Source organism: Typopeltis vanoorti, chromosome 16 (genome assembly GCF_054136105.1).
Source record: "Typopeltis vanoorti isolate ZY-2024b chromosome 16, IOZ_Tvanoo_1.0, whole genome shotgun sequence".
In the NCBI taxonomy this organism is placed as follows: Eukaryota; Metazoa; Arthropoda; class Arachnida; order Uropygi; family Thelyphonidae; genus Typopeltis; species Typopeltis vanoorti.
Window position 1 is genome coordinate 117,716,946 of NC_143564.1, and position 20,894 is coordinate 117,737,839.

At 36.2% G+C, this 20,894-nt stretch overlaps 1 protein-coding gene across 3 annotated transcripts in view; it reads left to right on the plus strand.

Annotated features, from left to right (window-relative positions):
- The window catches only part of LOC150098282 (uncharacterized), a 709,319-nt gene that overhangs the window by 322,444 nt on the left and 365,981 nt on the right, over positions 1–20,894 (plus strand). For all 3 annotated transcript variants that reach the window (XM_090406261.1, XM_090406264.1, XM_090406263.1), the window contains exon 14: positions 18,262–18,383. In XM_090406261.1, the coding sequence (XP_090262387.1) occupies positions 18,262–18,383 (122 nt within the window). The remainder of the gene's footprint in view (positions 1–18,261; positions 18,384–20,894) is intronic.

Sequence of the window (20,894 nt, forward strand, 5' to 3'; positions counted from 1 at the left end):
CTATTTTTCTGCCTGACAAGCACTCCTCAGGGATAATGCTCTCGTACTCTTAATCATTGAATCTCCATATATTATATCACTCATAACTTCATTCAAACCCAAACAAGCATCACTCATGGCCTCATTTTCTGCACTATTCAGCATGACTCTCCCAGTTTCATTACTTTCCCTCAATACTCTTTTACTTACTCCCTCACTTTCACAATGTCTCATTTCTTCTAGACCTCTTGTTCTTTCATTCTGTTAACTCCCAATCACTTCCATACTATTCATTACTTCATCTTCACCAAAGTCTCTCCCTTACTTAAACCTGTTCTAGTTATTTCAGCTAAAGTAACCTCCATAGTCCTAATTTCTCTATTCAACACATTTAACTCAGTCTTAATATCCTGAACCTCCTACCTCCTTACTGAGCACTTCCAATTCCTCTTGCAGGAGATGGTTGCTTTTCATTTTCACGAACTCCTGCCGCTTCGGCAGGAGTTCGTGAAATCTGCTACAGACCCAATGTTTGCTTCCATTCCTAATCACTCTAAACACTTTTCACATACGTCATCATCATCATCAAATTCCTGCCATGTACCCTCAAGGGGTGTACAGGATATGACAGTACTACATGAAAAAATTACATCATTACTAACTTCCTATCTACAATTTTCCTCCAAATCAGTCTGTTACTTGTCAAGACTCCAACATTATCAGATCTTATATTTCTATCGTCTAAGGCACTTTGTACCGTATCAATCCACCTATATCTTGGTCTTCCTCTGGGTCGTTTTCCTGCCAACCTGGCAGAGAACACTTGTTTTGCTAATCTTTCCTCTCCCATTCTATTTAGGTGACCATACCATCTGAGATTAGCTCTGCTAATGCATTCCTGGATGCTGACAATGTCAAGTTCTTTCCTAATATCCTCATTTTTAATATGATATTGCCACTGATGCCATCTGTTCACGCCTCTAATCTTTCTCAGGACTCTCATATCTGTGGTCTCTAGTCTTTGGTCAAGTGTTTTACTTCTGACCCAGCTCTCAGATCCATAAGTTAAAATTGGTTTGAACACAGTCTTGTATACAGCTAATTTAGTGTTCCGACTAATTTCTTTCTTATTCCATATGAATTTATTCAATTGACTTCCCACGATACCAGCTTTGCTGATTCTGTTGTCTATTTCTATATTTAGTTTACCATCTTCAGTAAAAATTGTGCCTAAGTAGCTGAAATGTTTTACTTGTTCCACAGGTTCTCCATTCACAACACAGTTGACATTTTCAATGATTCTGCCTATTTTCATTGTCTTTGTCTTTTTATTGCTGACCTTCATACCATATCTATTACAACAGCTATTCAATTTAGTCAGAGAATCTTGCAGACTTGTAGCGGATTTATTTAGAAGTATAACATCATCCGCATAAAGCAAAGAGCTGACATTAACATCTCCAATTTTGATATCAGGTTTAATACCACATTCCTTCATAATGTGATCCATATAGATAATGAATAACAGAGGGGATAATGTACATCCTTGTCTCACACCAGATTTAACATTAAACCATCTTCCTGTACTTCCTTCAATTCTAACTGCTGACTCACAACTCAAATAAAGACTAAGTATTGCTTGATATAATGCCCCATTGACACCATATAACTGCAGCATATTGAATAGCTTCTCTCTTGGCACCTTGTCATATGCCTTTTCCAAATCGACAAAACTTAAATACAGATCTTTGTTATATTCCCATGCTTTCTCGACTATTTGTCGTAAAGTGAAGATCTGATCCTGACAGCCTCTATTTGGCCTGAATCCAGCTTGTTCTTCACCAAGCTTTTCTTCCAGAATTCTTCTCAACTGTTTCTCAAGTATACTTTTATATATCTTACCAGGAACACTGAGTAGAGAAATACCTCTGTAATTCTAATGTTCAGTTTTATTTCCCTTTTTATATATGGGTACTATGAGAGCTCTACTCCAATCATCGGGAATTTGCCCCTCTGTCCAGGCTTTCTGAACTATGCAGTGCAGCCACTGTAAGACTCTTATACCACCATACTTCAGCATTTCTGGTCGAATATCATCTACTCCTGCTTTCACATACGTTAACGTTTTCATTCTTCTCATTCACCCAAATGGACCACAGATCTTTCACGTTTTTCAGTGCATATGTATAGCAGTTTCTGCAATGCATCCACTGTGAAAAATCAATAGCATAGCTAGACTTTCGTACAGAAGTCTTCAGTGCCGCTGATGTACATTTCTTTATGGACACCATCTTTAGAGAATTTTTTTTTTGCATATTCCAATTTTATTAGGATATTTTACAAGATTACATCACGGTTACTGAAAAATGATCACAGAAAAGCACACATTTTAAAACACTTGATTTTAAAATAATCATTTAGACTGGATAGTTAATTAGTTTTATTTTAAATACAGGAGACAGAAACAGAAGACCATATTAGTTCTTATTATAAAGATAACTTCACATCACTGTTTAATAAAAAAATAACTGGGGTACAAAAAAAGTATCAATTTAAAAACAGGTTTCTGACAGAGTTATGTGAAATTCTGTTTTAAATAAATTTAAAATAAGATTTAAATTAATTAAATTTCGATTTATTATATTATTTTCATTCATAAAATTCATCTTTTCTTTCCAAAATATATGTTTAATTTGCACAGATATTCGCACATCAACAGAAATTCTATAGAGCTTTCCATAAGTACTAAAAAGATAATCTTTGCAAACAGTTAAATCTAGCCACAACTATTTGGGTGCAGAGAAATCTGATAGGTCCAAAATTCATTTACAGTATACACTAATAAACACAAAAGTATGCTTATTAATTAAATTTATAATACAGATAACTATTCTAGTGAGTTGGAAATAAGTTCGGTCCATTATTTGAGAGCGTTGAGTTCTTTTATTGTAAGATAACTAGGTATCGATTGTGGTGTTTGATTGACAATTCATTGACTGTGATTCTTGTTTTCGTGATGTGTCGATCTATTCCTCGAGCAATGCAATCCCCAGTCCATTATTGATTTTAAGTAGTGCGTATAAGGTTGATGTGTGTGCGTGTTATCTATGTATGTCTGCTCAATAAAGCTTTGGAAGAGTCTTGGAATTAGGAAAGCATATTGGGTGAATAATTGTTAGTTTTTACATTACAGGGGACAAGAATGGATACAAATGCAGCGAAAATCACTGATCACAGTAAAAACTAAATTAATCTGAAAGCACTCTAAAGTGCTTAATACACACCGATCATGTTTTTTAAAATAAATAAATGAAAAAGTTTTGCATGCATTTCGTCAACTGGTTCTTTAAAAAAATTTAAATAAAAACGTTTTTATTAAAAAAAAATAGAAAAACAATGGGTGCCAATTTGGGTGTTTTTATTTAAAAAATACCCAATCTGGCACACTATCTCCTAATTTAGCTATTTGAAAGAGAAGTAAAATAATTATTTGTAAATATTCTTAAGTATGACTACTACTGCTACAAGAAGTAACTTAGTTTGTTCTTGACATAGGAACATGCTATTTAAAACCTGTATCACTAGTGGAATAAGAGTTATTTATATTTGGTGATTCTATGGCATGAATGTAAGATTTTGTACCCGTCAAAAACAACAGGAAAATTAATATAAACAAAAATTAAAGAACAGCTGTAGTTGACTTTTTTCGAAAATATTAACAGTGGACTTGCATTGGACTCTTTCACCTAGCAATGCACCATTTTCTGGCAACAATCACATGATAGTAAAAACAGTTGTGCTAAAGACTGTTATTAAAATTTTTGTATAGTTCCAAATACTTTTTCTTCTTATTATTATACCAGATCCCATGGTATTATTATACCAGATCATAGGGGTCAAATTCATGTATTTTATACAGCACCTTTTCTGGGTTGTTTTGAAGTTCACATTTAGAAATATTCATACAAGTTAGTAAATGCAATGGTGATGTTACAGATGGGAAAGACTTTTTTGCCATTACTAAACTTGATTGGTCTTGTGTGGTCGGTCTTGAGGCCAGAGATCATGGTAGTGGTACAGCGATTGAACTTGGAGTTGATGGTAGCTCTTAGTTTTTCTGTTGAATACCAATGGTGAGTCATCTCCTGGAGAATCATTCTTTTTACGTTTTCTTTTTGAGAGTTTTAAAAAGATAAATCTGTGGTATCACTTGATGATGCAGCCATTTTTGCTACTTCATTTGTGGTTTAATTCCACTTTAATCCCACATAGGATGGAATCCATTGGAAAATTATTTCAGAATCCTTATGTAGTGTTTTTTTGTGTGTGTGTGTCTAAGTTTGCTATATTTGGTTGTTTTAAGCTCTATATTTGAGAGCCATAGATGAGGACACCACTTCCAGAATTGCCATTTGGATTTTTGAAGCCATCTGTGTAGATCTTTATTGAGTCAGGTCCATATTTCATTATTTTTGAAAGAGCTGATGATCTCAAGATTTCAGGGTTTTCTAGGCTCTTTTTCTTGTGTTTCCCTATTTCAAAATTAATAACTATATTTTTCTGTCTTAATGGAGTAAATGCTGGGTAGTAGGCAATTTATTTGGACAATCTAAGTGAATTTTATTTTCCATGATTTTATGCATTGTTGATTTTTTTCTTTATTCGGTTTGTTGGTTGCCACTTTTTAAAATCATGGAGTTGGGTCTCGCTCCCGGTTGGCTACCTTCCGTAGCCCACCTCATGCCCCCACATCGTGAGGGCAAAATAGAAATGAACCCTCCTGATCCTTTGCCATTACCATGACCCTTAGCATCTACACATTGAAACCAGGGCTTTGGGCTCCGGACCAGTCCGCCATCACCAATATCATTGGGGCAGTCAGGGCAGTCATCAATGACGTGCACAAAACTACTTTCTATCCATATCTAACATAGGAACCACCAGAAAACAGGTTGACAGGATCAACGGTTCCCGCCCACCCCCCTCACTTTAGGCGGAGGGATACCTCATGTCTTGTGCAACAATCCTGCTCAGCAAAATCCCACGGGACGTTCTCTTCAGCATCCTAAAAGAACTAGTCACACAGACAAACTGTACGGGCGGATGTACACAATCAAAATGCAACCTACGTTGCATGCAATCGAACTCCTTCGATTGCAGTCCCATTAAGTACCTGATTCCCAGTGCTGCGCTTATGTTCTGCTCTGGAATAAAATTCAGCTTGCTAGCTTATGTACAATGCCCTAAAAAAAGAGCCTGGCACCATCACCAGCTTCAACTGAAATGGGCAGTTTACCCAGAGCCACACTTCATGCTCTGCACTGGAAAGTGTCCTACCAGCCTCTACTCTGATAGCAAAGTCCTGCTCAAGTATGCTGGCCAGATACAATGTCTCAAAAGAGGCCTGGCACTGCCACCAGCTCTTACCTGAATTCAGTCATTACTCGAGTAAGCTAGCCTTGAAGCCTAGCCCCAGAATCACCCCAAATCATTCTTAGGATCTACCAAGGCCTGGGACAGTCACCCACAGTTACTTGAAGATCAATATCTTGTCTTCACACTCTCCTTTCGGAGGAATGGTCCACCTGCAAGACCGGTGAAGCACGTTCAATCTTGTACAAGGTAAGTTGCCTGATACAAGCCCCCAGAGTCAGTGTTAACTGTCACTCAGGGGCTAAATGTTGGCTTCTGCTCGTAGATCATTCGGTGACGAGCGCACCTATCAAGCTCTTCAGCTTTCAGCGATATTCACCGCTGAACCCGGCGGTACCACTAGGAGGAAGCTTGAAGACGCAACTATGGCAGGTGATCGTTCGACAGTAATGACTTATATGCATATACAGATGGACAGACTGGCATATTAACTCACCATGAATCTTCTGTCAGTGGTGAATTAAGTCACCATCAGAGTAACATATTTTGTTCACCACATGTGAAAACATAAAACTAGTAATGAATAATTTCATAATTTATTGTTAAATGATGGTCACTTGCTTTGACATTATTTTAAATCCCATCATGGATGGAGTGAGTTTTTTAGTCTTCTTTTCAGGGAAGACTGAACAAATTTTAGATTCTGGTTCTTTCTCCACCCCCCCCCCCCCAATAATAGTTATTATTATTATTATCTTAAGACCCCCCCCCCATGGAATCAAAGACTCATCTAGGTGGTCCTTTTAATTGAAGCATTTAATGGGATTTGAAGAGGATTGGTATTGGTAGTAGCTAAAGGAAGTCCAACACGGTATTAAATAAAAGTTGCTAATTCAGTGGCCAGGTAGTGTAACAGCCTTGAGTGTCAATGCTTTAAGGATATATTGTTGTTTTAGGTTTACAGAAAGCCAGCACTGGCTTTCTGTAAAGAGTCTGAAGCATTTGAAAGCATAGTGGACGTGTTTTGGGAGAGCAATAGGCATTTATTTGATTCTTTTTCTATACAGAAGTAAAGCGTGTATGTTTGTGTGTTGGCTATGTGAATTTTTTTTTTTTGTGAATCCCTCCTAAGTAAGGCTGTAAATGTGTAATACATGTGCATCGTGAGTAGGCTAAGGATTAGATAATACAGAAACCCTTCTATAGAGACCAAACATTGAAATTTTTCAAGCTACTTCAGGCCTGCAATAAGCAGGGTGTGGGCTTCAGTGAATGATAGTCTATCATCTGAAAACATTTACCAACATTCATCCTTAAGGCAGGATTCAATCCCATAGCCTGTTAGTTAAAGAGCAGACATTTAATCCATTCAGCCAGCCATGCTGGTAGTTGCACTAAAAATGTATTTAATATGTCCAAGCATCATGAAGCCAAATAGCATACAAATCATGAACACAGTACAGCCAGTCTGATTGGCTGAATTTTTAGCATATCTGCTGCTGTCTAACCAATGGGCTGTAGGTTTGAATTTCATCATCCAGTATGAGATCCCTATGTTATTTATTCGAGACCTGAAGTGGCTTGAAATAATTCTGTGTTTCTCCTAATGGTAATACCAGTATTACTATTAGGAGAAGTAATGCTAATATGGCATAGAATAACAGCCATTTGTTATTCGTGGGATTAAAAAAAAGACTCCAGATTTAAGTGTGTTTGTGTTGAGGGCTTTTAGTTTCACTTCTTCCCTCTATAGCAGTAGATTGAAGAGATGGAGTGAGTAAGAAACCAACAGCAGTCTCATTTAGTGGTTTATATATTATTACTCTCCATATAAAATAACCAGCCTGAATGGCAAATTTGAATAATTAAAAAATGTTGAGGGGATGGGGGAAGAGGAAGATAATATGATGATCAGTCCCTCTGTTAGTGAGAGGACTGATTTACTTCACTGTTTACACTTAGTAAACAATGAAGTAAACAGAACTGATCATGTCAGCATTTTTCAAAATGAGTTTTTTTGCCAGATTGAGATTTGAAATGGGTAGAATATTTTTTATTAAAGAGGGATATCTCCTGTGAAGCATTTGTGGGAACAATAATTTTGCTGACTGTTTGGCAAGTGTGTAAATAGCCATATTCTTGGATGAAGAGGAGTGGCATGGTCTTATTTCTGTGAATTTATTGGACTTCAAAGGTGATTTAGCATTGTAAAGTTTCAGCTTGTTAATATCTTTGAATGAAAGTTTTTTTTTAATAATTTTTCAATCTTTTTCTTTTGTATATGCATGTATTATTGGAAATCCTGGATAACAGTGAGATGTGTTATCTATAAGTGTCCTTAGTCAAGCTGAACTTCTCAAAATCCTCCAAACAAAATAGCTCATCAAAATATATAAAAAAAATGATAAAGATTGACACGGCATGTGTATGATGAGGGTTTATTTAATAACATAAACCCTTCGATGCCTTTTATTTCCCAAAGGGAATGGACGGGGCTGTTTAATAATAACTAGCTTCTTTGAATTGGCCAACAACCAATCTTCAAAGGATAGATATGACAGAGTGTTAATGATTACATAGGCATCTGGGGAGAAAGTACGATTGCCAGTTCACCATCTCATGGTTATAAACGCTATATGTTATTGTCTGAAAAAGTACAAGTTATGTGGTCAATTTTCTTGAGTTAGAAACTTGAGTATCACAGGGGAGACCATTCTTGCCTGTGCCAAAGATCCCTGAGTTGAGAGCTGCTTGAAAATGAGACCTCATAACAGTGACTGGAACTGAAATTATAATGGCATCTGGCTATCTTGCACTATAGAAGCAAATGCCATTTCCACAAGGCTATGCAGGCACCTAGTTATGAATCCATTAGAAACAACAACAACAACAAAAAAATCTTTTAAAGGACCATACCATTAACTAAATTATAGATAGTGATCCCACAAACATGTAAAAATAAATGATTAAGATATCCTTTAAAAATTACATCTTGGCCCAAAACAAGCTGATAACTTAAAAATGTTAGTCCATCCTAGATAGATACGATACTTCGAAATTTTCTAATCCAGTACCTTTTCTTCTCTACCCTGTTCAGTAGTTGATGGTAAGTCCCACTTACTATCAACTACTGAACTTGGCAAACAGTTGACAAAATCATCCCTACCCCTCCCTTCCCTATAGACATCCCTCCACGTAGATCACCCATTTGTCATGGAGGGGGACCCTCCTAGTTATGGTCCAGGCCTTTTTTACCTTCGTCTTTTCTTTTCTTCCCATATTCTTCACTCTACTTCTCCTGAATCTTTTTTACTGTCCTGTTTTTCAGTGATGGTGAGATCCATTGCCTTGTACTGTATTTACCATGCAGTGCAACCAATAAATATAATTATGGAAGGTGGATTCTGGTAGTTTTGTGCTACTTTATCCTCTGATTTGAAAAGACAGCATTCCTGTATGAACTACTATCTTTCTTGTCTTATCTGTCGGGATCAGATAGCTAGTGGGTTTGTCTGCAAGGATCAGTGGACATTGCAGTAGTTCTCCTTTCCTTGTGGTCTGGGAGATCCTAAGTGACTTGCTGTAGTGCCTGTATGGTGTCTGGGGTAGCACTAGCATTCTATTTCTCAGTGCAGTCATTGTTTGTCAGATAGTGGACATCAGTGTGGCTCACTGTTGGTAGAGAGTTCTGGTACTGAATTCTTCTTCCTCTTGAGAATGAAATCAAGGCTCCTCATACAGTATATGTACATATACAAAAATAAAAAGCAAAAGATATCAGAGACATTTGCAAATGTTGGCAGAAACCAAGTTGGTGTCTGCCTTTCTCCAAAACATGGTGAAATGCCGATTGTACATTAGCCTAGAATGCCCAAAATAAAGCTTTGGGTATGTTCTGCAAATAGCCTACCATTCCCCAATTATTCCCCCATATTCCATCTTTCTTTTATTATTCATTCAACAGTTGTTCAATTGGAAAATTGTCATCTTTCTTTATCCAGAGGGGTTTAAAAGGTTTGGTAGGATCCCCAGAAACAATCAGAGATGCAACATCATTCAAGAGAATACCGACTGAAGAATTCTTACTGCAGAATTGCAGTAACTTCTCACAAAACTCTGAACTGTTCTTGACGAGTAATATAAGAATTGGATCACCTTGATGTTCCTAATTGAGGAGATTTGCTTGGAATTATAAGATCAAGCAGTAACAGCTTAAGAATAGTATCCTGATACCAGAAATCATCCTTATATTTAACACCCTGAAAATCTGCTCTGAACATCATTGAAAATAGACTATCTCAGTAGTCCTGTTAGGCTCTATATCCTAAATCAACCCTTTGTGCTGCTGTAAGTATCAGACACAAGTATGCTCAGATTGTCTACCATAGCTCTGCTATTGTGCTGATGTGGTTATAAAGATCATGAGAATATAGACTAAATGTAAACCACCCAAAGATACTAAAAGGTGATTCAAAAGATCAAGACTAAACAGAACTTATCTTATAAAGAGACAAAGAGGAAGTATACCACATTATCATCTTCTTGAAACTTTCTTACACTGAGAAAGTAACAGTAAAAAAAGTATCTGAGAAGACATTATCATGCATGATAATGTCTGATAATCACTGAACAATACGATGCACTTACAATCTCAGTAGAATGAATCGGATAAAAAAATGAATAATAGCCTCACTATTGAAAAGACACCAAAAATGATTTCATTATCAAAAGTGTTCAGATGGGATGGATATTCTAACTCCCCTCCCCAGGGAATTTTTTTATCTATCTGAATTCTGGATGGATGGTCTTCCAGAATTCAGTCCACTGTAAGAAATATATTTGAAACCTGGTGAAGATTTTTGTTGTAATGTATCTCTTTCATCCACAAGAACAATATAGGAGATGGACTGGACCTGCCCATGGAGGAATTGCCCTCCTTGTATACAATTATTCCCCATTCAAACCAGTCAGATATAATACTATAACATGAAGTCATCAGTATCATCTTGGGAAATATCTCCACCAGGTGATAGATAGATGCTGCATATTGTAATAATCGATCCTTTTAAGGTGTGACTTTGTGCATTACCCCAGAGTAATGGCCACAGTACTCTGGGGTAATGCACAAACTAACATCACAGAGAGTTGTGAAGAGCATACTCAACGACAATAACCTTTCCTCTGAAATAAAGAAGTAATGCCCTCTTTCACGTGTGCCTACTCGAGCATTCACTAGTATCGATCTAATAGTTTGTTCATCACCCTTATTCCTACTGTTAAAATGGAAAATAGATGAAAACATCTCTGGGAGCAATCGTTTTTCCTGTTGTATTCACTCTCTTATATGGACTACCATATATTCCATCACAAATATCACAATTTAAGATATATCAATCTGACTGGAATAACTTCTCATCCCTAGCAGAATTTGATTCTCTAAGTCAGTGCCCTTCCTAATTAACCCATTTTATCCCAGCGTAGTCATTTGAGTACAGCACCTAAAATGGCCTAGTGGTGACATCTCTTGCATCCCAGATGCTGTACTCAAATGACTATGCTGGGATAAAATGGGTTAATGATGCAGTAAATCATATTATGGGCTTTATAATACAAACCACCAGAACTGAAGTACCAAAACACCAAGTTGGTTTCTGCCTTTCTCCAAAACATGGTGAAATGCAGATTGAACATTAGTCTAGAAAGCCCAAAAATGAAGCTTTGGGTATGTTCTGCAAATAGCCTGCCACATGAAACTTAATTACTTTCAAACCTGCCTACATCCAAATATGATACATTCACTGGCAGAGCCAAAATGACTTGTTAATTCCATTCATATCTTCTATCACAGGATCATCAAGCTGGAACAGAATGGATGTGTAGTTGCTCACCAAAAGTGGTTGCAGATACTGTCGAGGAGGGACTTACGAAAACATTTGCAACTTTACCTTACAACTATTCTAGGTCCTAAAAAGCAAATTAGAAACACATCAAATTCTCTTCATGTTTAATGGTCTGGAATATTCAGCCTGTTCAGGAAAGAACTGTAAATTGCTTTGCTTTGATGCCAACTAATTATTATAGGACTAAATGGCATCCATTATGGCATAGTTAAACACTTGTCGCCATTCTCCACAGATCATCTGCTCCATTTAGTTAATGTAATTTCTTGTGGGAATGTATTTCTGCAATCCTGGAAAAAGACAATTATTATTGCCTTTTCAAGCCAAGTAGGGATCCAAAATACCAACAAATTACCATTCCACAAGAACAAGATAGGAGATGGACTGGACTATCTGCTTGTTTGAAATCCTGGGGAAAATTGTTACCTCTAGTCTTTTTTTGGTTTCTGGAGAGCATCCTTGGATCCCCACTCAATTCTCTACCTTCATTAAAAAGCTATGTTGAAGTCTCCTCTCAGTAATTCATATGTCTTTGACTTCAAAGCAACTCCTTAAGCTGTGACAAATTTAATATGGAAATAAAAAACAAAATTTCTGAAAATAACAGGAAGATGGAAAATATATCAACTGCATTATGAGTAATTAACCTATATATATTTCAGCTATTTAGGTACAATTTTTAGTGATGGTGGTAGTACGAATGGAAATAGATAATGGAATAAAAATGGCTGCCATATTGTCATAAGCTAATTAAATGCTGGCCTGGTTGGCCGAGTGGTTAGCATACCCACTCTCCAACTGAGAGGCTGTGGGTTTGAATCCCACCTTGGGCATGGATATTCGTGATTGTCTTCAGGTGGGAGATGAATTTCATTGTTCCTGCTGATTTGGAGGTCTGAAGCAGCTTAAAAAAGGTTCCTTGTTTTGGACTCTTAAGCATGGTTTCAATATTATGTAACAAATCAAAATACAAAAGAAAATATAAAATTGATAAAATAGAAAAAAAAAAAATCCTTAGCCCACGGTGCAAAATATACTGTAAGTTTGCAAATAATCTTTCGTGGATGGGATCAACACAAAATAATAATAATAATCATCATCATAACAAATGAAAATAAATTTATGTGAAGCATAAGCTAGCAGTATACAAGACAGCAACCAAGCCTCTACATAGGTTGTGGTCATTCATAAGATGACTGTAAGTTATTTGGGTTACATTGCCAGGATTGATATAAGTACTCACCTAATCATATGACATTATTCTGGTGGAATGCAGTCAGTTTATTTAGGAACAGCATTTATTGTTTGCCAGTTTCAAGCTTTGGTTGAGCCATTTGCCCTCTGATAAATTCTCTCTAATACAATGGAACTTTTTTTTTTTTAATCATCCTGTGTCTGACATTAAAATAGGCCTCAGTTGTCCTTTCACCAATGTAGCTCATAATAACCAATTATTATGATAACTGCAGTTTTGCAATACCGTTTACAAAGACTACATTTTGTTTGTGGCCATAAAAGTTGGCTATATACATAAATGATCTCTATGCAACTAAGTGCCAAGTTTCAGAACCTATCAAAACCAAGCAATATATCAGATGTACTTCCAGAAGAAATAGAACATGCCCTTAAGAAAATGAGTAAGGGTAAAGCCTCAGGACTTGATCATATTAAGACTGAAGAAATCCAACAAGGTGGACCAATTATTTTTAAAGCCTTGGCTGCCATATTCACGTGGTACTTCAAAGAAGGAAAGAGGAATGGAAGACTTCAAAAACCATACTTCTATTCAAAAATGGGAACAAGGAAGACAAAAAAAAACTATCGTCCAATCTGTCTACTCTCTCTCACATATATAAAATCATGAACAGAGTAATACTGAACAGAATCCAAAACACTCTTGAAGACAACTCCAGTAGAGAACAGGAAGGATTCAGAAGAGTATCTCCACAGTAAATCATATCCAGATCATTTCATAACTAGCAGAAAAATGCAGAGAATACTGATTCCCTCTATTTCCTCCTTATTGATTTTAAAAAGGCATTTGATACCATAGAACACAATGCAATCATACTGGAAATAAATGTGGACATTACATCCACATGATAAAAGAAATTAACAAAAATCCGACCATACAAATAATCCTATTTGATCAACCTATAAATATAGACATAAAGAGGGGGGAAGGATCTGCCAAGGTGATATGATCTCCCAAAATCTATTTAACATTACATCCGCATGATAAAAGAAATTAACAAAAATCCGACCATACAAATAATCCTATTTGATCAACCTATAAATATAGACATAAAGAGGGGGGAAGGATCTGCCAAGGTGATATGATCTCCCAAAATCTATTTAACAGCACTTTAGAATACATTCTGAAAAAATAGACCTAAATAGAGGAATAAGCATAGATGGTGAAAAACTACAAATCCTTATGTTTGCCGATGATCTAGTACGGATATCCCACAACCCAAAAGACCTAGAAGAAATGGGTGAAAAAATGTATACAAACAGCAGTAAGATAGGCTTAGAAATGAATCTAGAAAAAACAAAATGGATTAAAAACATCTACACAAGTGACAGTCACCTATGTATTAATAACATCCGTATAGAACAAGTTGACTCCTACAATTACTTAGGACAAACAATAAAAATGAATAACGATTTTTCTGAAGAACTAGCAAAAAAGAAAGAAAGCTGCATGGCTATCGTTTAACAGACTAAAAGAAACACTTACTGTTCCAAATCTTGACATCTCTGCAAAGGCAAAACTATTTAATAGTGACATTCTTCCATCACTCACATATGGATCAGAAACATGGAACATGACAAGAAAAGAAGAAATATACTCTCAGAATAACTCAGCATGCAATAGAACGTAGGATCAGCAAAATGGAATGTGTTAGAAACACGGAACTAAGAAAGAGATCAGGCATAAATAATGTGGTAACTGCAGTACATGAAAGCAAGATGAGATGGGCAGGTCACATAGCCAGACTCAGGAATAACAGATGGACATTATAGAATACTCAACTGGCAACCAAGAATAAAGAGAAAACCAGGAAGACCACCTACAAGATGGGAAGATCCACTAGTGAAATCTATGGGTATAACATGGAAGAGAGAGGATCAAGATCGTTGGCGGCATTTTCGTGACCTGCACTGATGGAGAAATCCTGAGTGAAACACAGGTCCATCAAGGTAATATACATAAATATTAAGTGCAGTCATAATGAGCTATGTGCAGTATGTGGAAGAAATAAAGAAATGTAAAATTTCAAGAAGTGAGGAATGGAAGTGGTTGCTCTTGATAAAGGTTCAGGGATGCTAAATCAAGCATTAAAATAATAAAAAAATAAACAGCAACAAGCCAGTGATATTAGCAGCTGAAAAGCAAAACTGGATTAAAACTTAATGATTTTGTGTGATGCTGAGAAATAATGTCTAGAATTTTCATGGCTAGCATGCATTAAGAATATCAAATAGAATTACCTTTCTTTCATAGTTACATGGTGATCAGCTAAAAATTATGGAAACAGCTACTATGTTATAGTAAAACTTCAGTCTAATATAAACTAAAAAAATCGCCCAGTGTTTCGACCTTCATATCAAGGTCATTATCTGAAGGTATACACACACACACACACATATATAAAGAAACAAGCTACGTTACAATGTACATAGTATGATAAAGTTACATTAATTTGGTTAACCATTAACCCCTCCCCCCAACGACCATGATGTCTATATAGATGTCCAGCTAAATCTGGATATGATTCTGTAACACCCGTTGAATATCATGGATAAGAAGTGTAATTTGGTCTTGCTATTTCATCCACCTTGCCAGTAGGGAGGTTAACCCTACTGGTGTGACCTCTAGTGGAAAAAAAAAAAAACATCATCGAAGCTAGATTCTTGTTATCTATAAATTAAAGATGCCAAGAAATTATATTCTTGGTTTCATACTTCCCATGCAAACATTGTTTGCTTATACTTGGATAAAGGATGAAACCAAGAATATAATTTCTGGACATTTTTAATTTATAGTGTAACCAAGTGTAGGGGTTAGAATATCAAAATTCCTGTTATCTGTTGGTTACAAATCATTAAGAGATATATTAAACTAGCAACATGCTCTCACAATTCTTTCAAGTTCTCCAGTAAATCCTTACTTTAGGACTCGAAGCAGTGATTTCAGCCCTTATTGCTCTTCAGCACATTCCTCTTCAGCTTATTATTATTATTAAACAAGACCTCATGGAGTCAAAGACTCATCTAGGAGGTCCTTTTATCTCACACACATCTCATCATACTGGGTCTTAAACACATTCAAACTCCTTGCAGACACCACACTCTCAGGCAAGGCATTCCAATCATTCACAACTCTGCACGAAAAAAACCTGCCTCTCACTCCCCTACTCACACCCTCTTTATACAGTTTCCAGGGATGACCTCTGGTTCTCCCCTGATCTCCCACTATTCTCTGTAGAACTTCTCCACCATTGATCCTATAACAACCCCTTACCAACTTGTAGGTCTCTATCATATCTCCCCTCTTCATTCTCTCTACTAGACTCTGCAAATTATGCAAATTACATCTTTTCAATCTTTCCTCATACTCGACATTCCAGAGGTCAGAAACTACCTTAGTCAGTCGCCTTTGGACCCTTTCCAACATCTCTTCATCCTTCTGAAAACCAGGTGACCAAATCTGGGCACAATAGTCCATGTGTGGCCTAATCAAAGCCTTATACAATGGAACAAGAATCTCCCTACTTATACACGTCAGTGTCCTCCTCACCATTCCCAGAAGTCTTTGTGTTGTCTTCACAATTTTGGCGATGTGTCCCCTAAATTTTAGATCCTTATCCACTATCACTCCCAGATCTCTTATTTTCTCTACTTCCAACAATATATTCTCACCAAGCATAAATTCTGCATCCCATCTTTGTTTTCCAAATTTTAAAACCTTACATTTTGCAACATTGAACTCACATCCCCATTTGCTTGCCCAATCACTCAATTTATTCAAGTCTTCTTGCAAGGCCACAACATCTTCACTACTCTTTATGGTTCTTCCCAACTTTGCATCATCTGCAAACAACTGAATATCTCCATCCAAATCTTCGCCAATATCTCTTAATGATTTTTAACCAAACAGATAACAGGACTCTAGCTTTGTAGTATTTTTTTTCACCAGAGGTCAGGCCAGTCCTGTTAACGTATGTATGTGGCAAAACTAGTCAGTTTTACTGTCTTTGTTATCACAACCTATTAAACCTCGTGTAAGTTATCATTTGTCACATTTCTTTTTTGGTCAGAAAATCTACATACTGATTATACTATGTAGATTGTAACATAGCTTGTTTCTTTGTGTATATGTGTATGCTCCAGATACACATATATTATACTGAAGTTTTACCATAACATTGTAATTATTTCCATAAGTTTTAAAAATGAAATAAAATTACCATTTTGTGGATAGATTTATATTTTATTAATGATTATTATCTGATTGTTTACTATAATTATTTTGGTAATACTATTTTTCAATTGTAATTGATATTATGGGGAAATCTCCATCTTTTTAACTTTATTCCATCAGGACTCAAAGACTTTTTAGTATCTAGGCTGTTGAAGATTCTTCTGATGTCTTTCTAGGAGGACTGTAGGAGGCATGTAGTGTAGTGTAATATTCCAGGTAAAGAAGTGATTTGCTTTTTTGAGTTGTATGAAAAGAATGATGCCAGCAGATCACCTTGATCTTTAGCTGGTACTGCTTTGTGGATGAGAGAGAGTTGAAGAACATGGACAGAAGTTGCCCAAAGTTTTGCAAGGGCATGGCTGTCATTGGCAAGTGGTGAGTTTTTCTACATTTAGCCATTTCAGGGTCTGACTTAGCTGAGTTTTACCAGTGTTTCAAGCTTCATTATAGACTGCAAATGAAAGTGGATTGTTTTTTTTTAAGCCACTGGTGATAAGCTGTTTTTCTAGCATTATGTTGAAGTTTAGACCTGCTGAGGTCTAAACTTTGCAAAAGAAAGTAGTTAAAGCATTGCTCAAAATTTGCAACTTAGTAGAATTTTTTGTTCCTATTTTGTAGTGTAAATAAATTATTCTAATAATTTCATTTGTAATGAAAGTTGATGGTAAGCATAATCTTTAAAAATGAAAATATGTTATATTTCCATTTTTTTCCCCCAAATCCAAAGATACTCAGTGAAACCATCCTGTTGGGATGGTTTCACTGAGTATCTTTGGATACTGTATATTAGGGAACTTGGGGATATTGTATATTAGGGTTACCAAGTAATTTTATAAGCTTGGTTATTTAACTCCTAATCCCAAGTATGCAAACAATTAAGTTTGCGCCTGAAACATAGTTCAAGTCTAAAAATGGTTCAACACCAGGGCAACTCATTGTAAAGGTGGGTAAAGCTCTGATCACTATTCTTAGTATTTTCCCATAATATAAAGCACATCTCACTAAAAGATGTATACTGCAATACATTATGGGTGGGATCACTACCCAGACCGGTTTCAATTCTCCAGAGATTCTTATTAAAAATGAAAACACCTTGCAGCAACTTGTATAGATAAAGTTGATAAGGCTCTGTATTACTAAAACCTTGGTATTTAGGGTCTAGCTACTCACTGAGGAGACCTCAAAAAAGGTTGAAACCGGTCTTGGTAGTGACCCCACCCATAATGTATTACAGTATACATCTTGTAGTGAGATGTGCTTTACATTATGGGAAAATACTAAGAATAGTGATCAGAGCTTTACCTGCCTTTACAATGAGTTGCCCTGGTGTTGTATCATCTTTAGACTTGAACTATGTTTCAGGCGCGAACTTAATTGTTTGCATACTTGGGATTAGGAGTTAAATAACCAAGCTTATAAAATTACTTGGTTATCCTAATATACAATATCCCCAAGTTAAAAAGTTATATATATATATATATATATATATATATGCCTCAATTTCTTTATGTATATTATTAGATATCAAAACAACCAGCCTTTTTCAAACAGAAGACATAACTGATATAAATATCAATGGATATGAACAGATTAATCCCATCAGCCCTAGTAACACTCCTTCAGAAAATGGACTGAAAAATAAAGTAAGTATATATATATATGTGTGTGTGTGTGTGTGTGTGTGTGTGTGTGTGTGTGTGTGTGTGTATGTATACACACGCAGAGGGTAGCCCATAAGTTACAAACAGGTTTAAAATAAGTGGTTTTTCATAACTTAAAAATTATTAAATGTTTAAACTCCCTTCATGACTTATGGGCCACCCTGTATATATTCTCTGAACTGTTCCTGCAGTGCTTAAGGACTAAAGCTGGATAACTGGGAGGAGACCTCTATGTTGCCTTTAAAGGAATGTGGAGAACTGGCAGGGCTTCTTACCTAATGTCAAATCCTCACCTTCTCATGGTGCACCCTCTTAAATATCTTCCTGGATACTGAACAAATGAGGATGGGCTGCTGATTTGGGATTTAGCTGACCAAATTATATGCTCATTGGCTTAAACCATAATACAAAACGATGCTACAACATTGAAGAATTTCATGCCTGCTGGGGTGTTGCCCAGTTGAACAACGTCCCCATTGTTTTTGTCAAGGAATCAGGGTGAACTGTGAAAAGTCGGTCACTAGAACAAATTCCAAAGCAGAGTTTAAGATTGGCACCATCAACATAAGAAGAATTAAGGAAAAAAAGTGGAACTAGCAGAAGAATTGGAATAAGTACCAAAACTAGCCAAATGACATGACAGGCATCACCAGACGACAAAAACAGATCCGATTTTTACATACACATAAACAAGATGTTATATTCAGGCAATGACAATAATGATAAAGAAGTAGCTATAGTATTCATTATTAAATACAAGGATAATCTTCTTGAATGGTAGGCAGCATCAAGTAGAGTGATGTGAGCAAACATCAGAACTAAACAACGAGACCTGTTGTGTCTATCACCTCACAGAAAGTTCTTCTAAGAAAGAAGTTGAAGAATTTTTTGAGGTATTAGGGAAGGCAGCTGACACAATTAAAAAGAAGTTGGTAGGGATCTAAATAGCAGAGCAAGTAATGTTTTGGGGAAATCTGGTGAAAAATGCAAAGCTATATTGCAGGTAAAAATAATCTTGCAGGCACTTAATTCTAAGTGCCTGCAAGATTTCTGTTCAGGTCATAAACTAGTTATTAATAACACCATGTTTCAACATAAAGAAATGCAAAAATTAACATGGAGAGAAGATGCAAGACATAGGAAGTCTAACTGATAAGCTTTGATAATCTTCATGCTTGTTCAGTACACAATAGTATACAGGGGATTTGAAATTAACCAAGATAAAATTTAATATCATATTGAAAAGAAGAGTATGTTAGTAAGTTTTAAAATGAAACAAAGTTAAGCAGCTTTCAGAGATGAACTGTAGAACATCATTTAAGGAAAAAATGAAACAGTATGAAAACAAGATCCAAACCTTAGAGATTCTGTGGCAACTCCTGAAGACTGGTAGTTGTCTTCATAATTTATAATAGTGAAAGTAGAAATATGTTAATTACTACTTTCCCATTTCCCTACAGTACGAACAAAAAGGGAAACATTTCTTTATGACAATCCCACCGCATGCCAGCAGCATGTGGTTAGGTCATGTGCAAATATAGAAAAATCCAAACTCTATGGTGGATTCTGGAAGTTAAAAAGAATCAGTAAAGAAAAAGAATAAAGCTTATCAAAAGGTCCTGGCAAGTAAGTCAGCTTCTGCCTGAGAGAATCCAGAGAAAAATATAAGAAAATCGAGCACTGTGTTAAACTAGCTAAAGAAAAGTCATGGAAAGACTGGTAAGAACAGAGAAAACCAATAACAGGAAGATGGTAGAATATAACAAAGATCTGTGTTTAAGTATTTGTAAATTGATAAAGGCGCTAACTTTTTCTAACAAACTAACTTTTTCATTTTTCATGTAGTATTGTCATAATATCCTGTACATCCCCCCCCACACCAAGGGTGCATATCAAGAATATGATGATGACTTAATTTTATTTCTTTTTACAGATTCTTAGAAAAGATATTTCTTGCTTGCAATGACCACCTCCTTCTAGATCAAAAGGTCTTGGGGGGACATATAATCTCAATGCCATCTATACAGCCAGGTTGTGCCTGGAGGGAGTCCATATGTGTAATGGTATGGGGTGGGGACAATGTCAAGGCCATGTTATGATTGGAAACTAGATACTCTCTGCATTGGCAACATGTTCAAGAGTCTATTTTTTCCCACTGCATGTTTCCCTTCCCTTTTTCTCTTCATTTTTTGTAATTTTAAACATGAAACTAAGTCTAAATAGGTATAGAGTCACTGCTTCCTCCTCTGTCTCACCCTAACAGTAGATGACCATGGCATATTACCTCCTTTCTTTCCTAGAACATTGCATCTCATGCCTCCTGTGACCTTCTGCCAGATACACATCAGAAGAATCTTGAATAACTTGGATTCTACATAAGGTAGCCAGTCTTGATGGAATTCCACCCATCATGCCTAAGTGTTATGCTTCTGACTGTACTACTCAGCTGGCATCCACCTTAGCATAGAAGAAAGTACAACCAGTTCCCCAAAA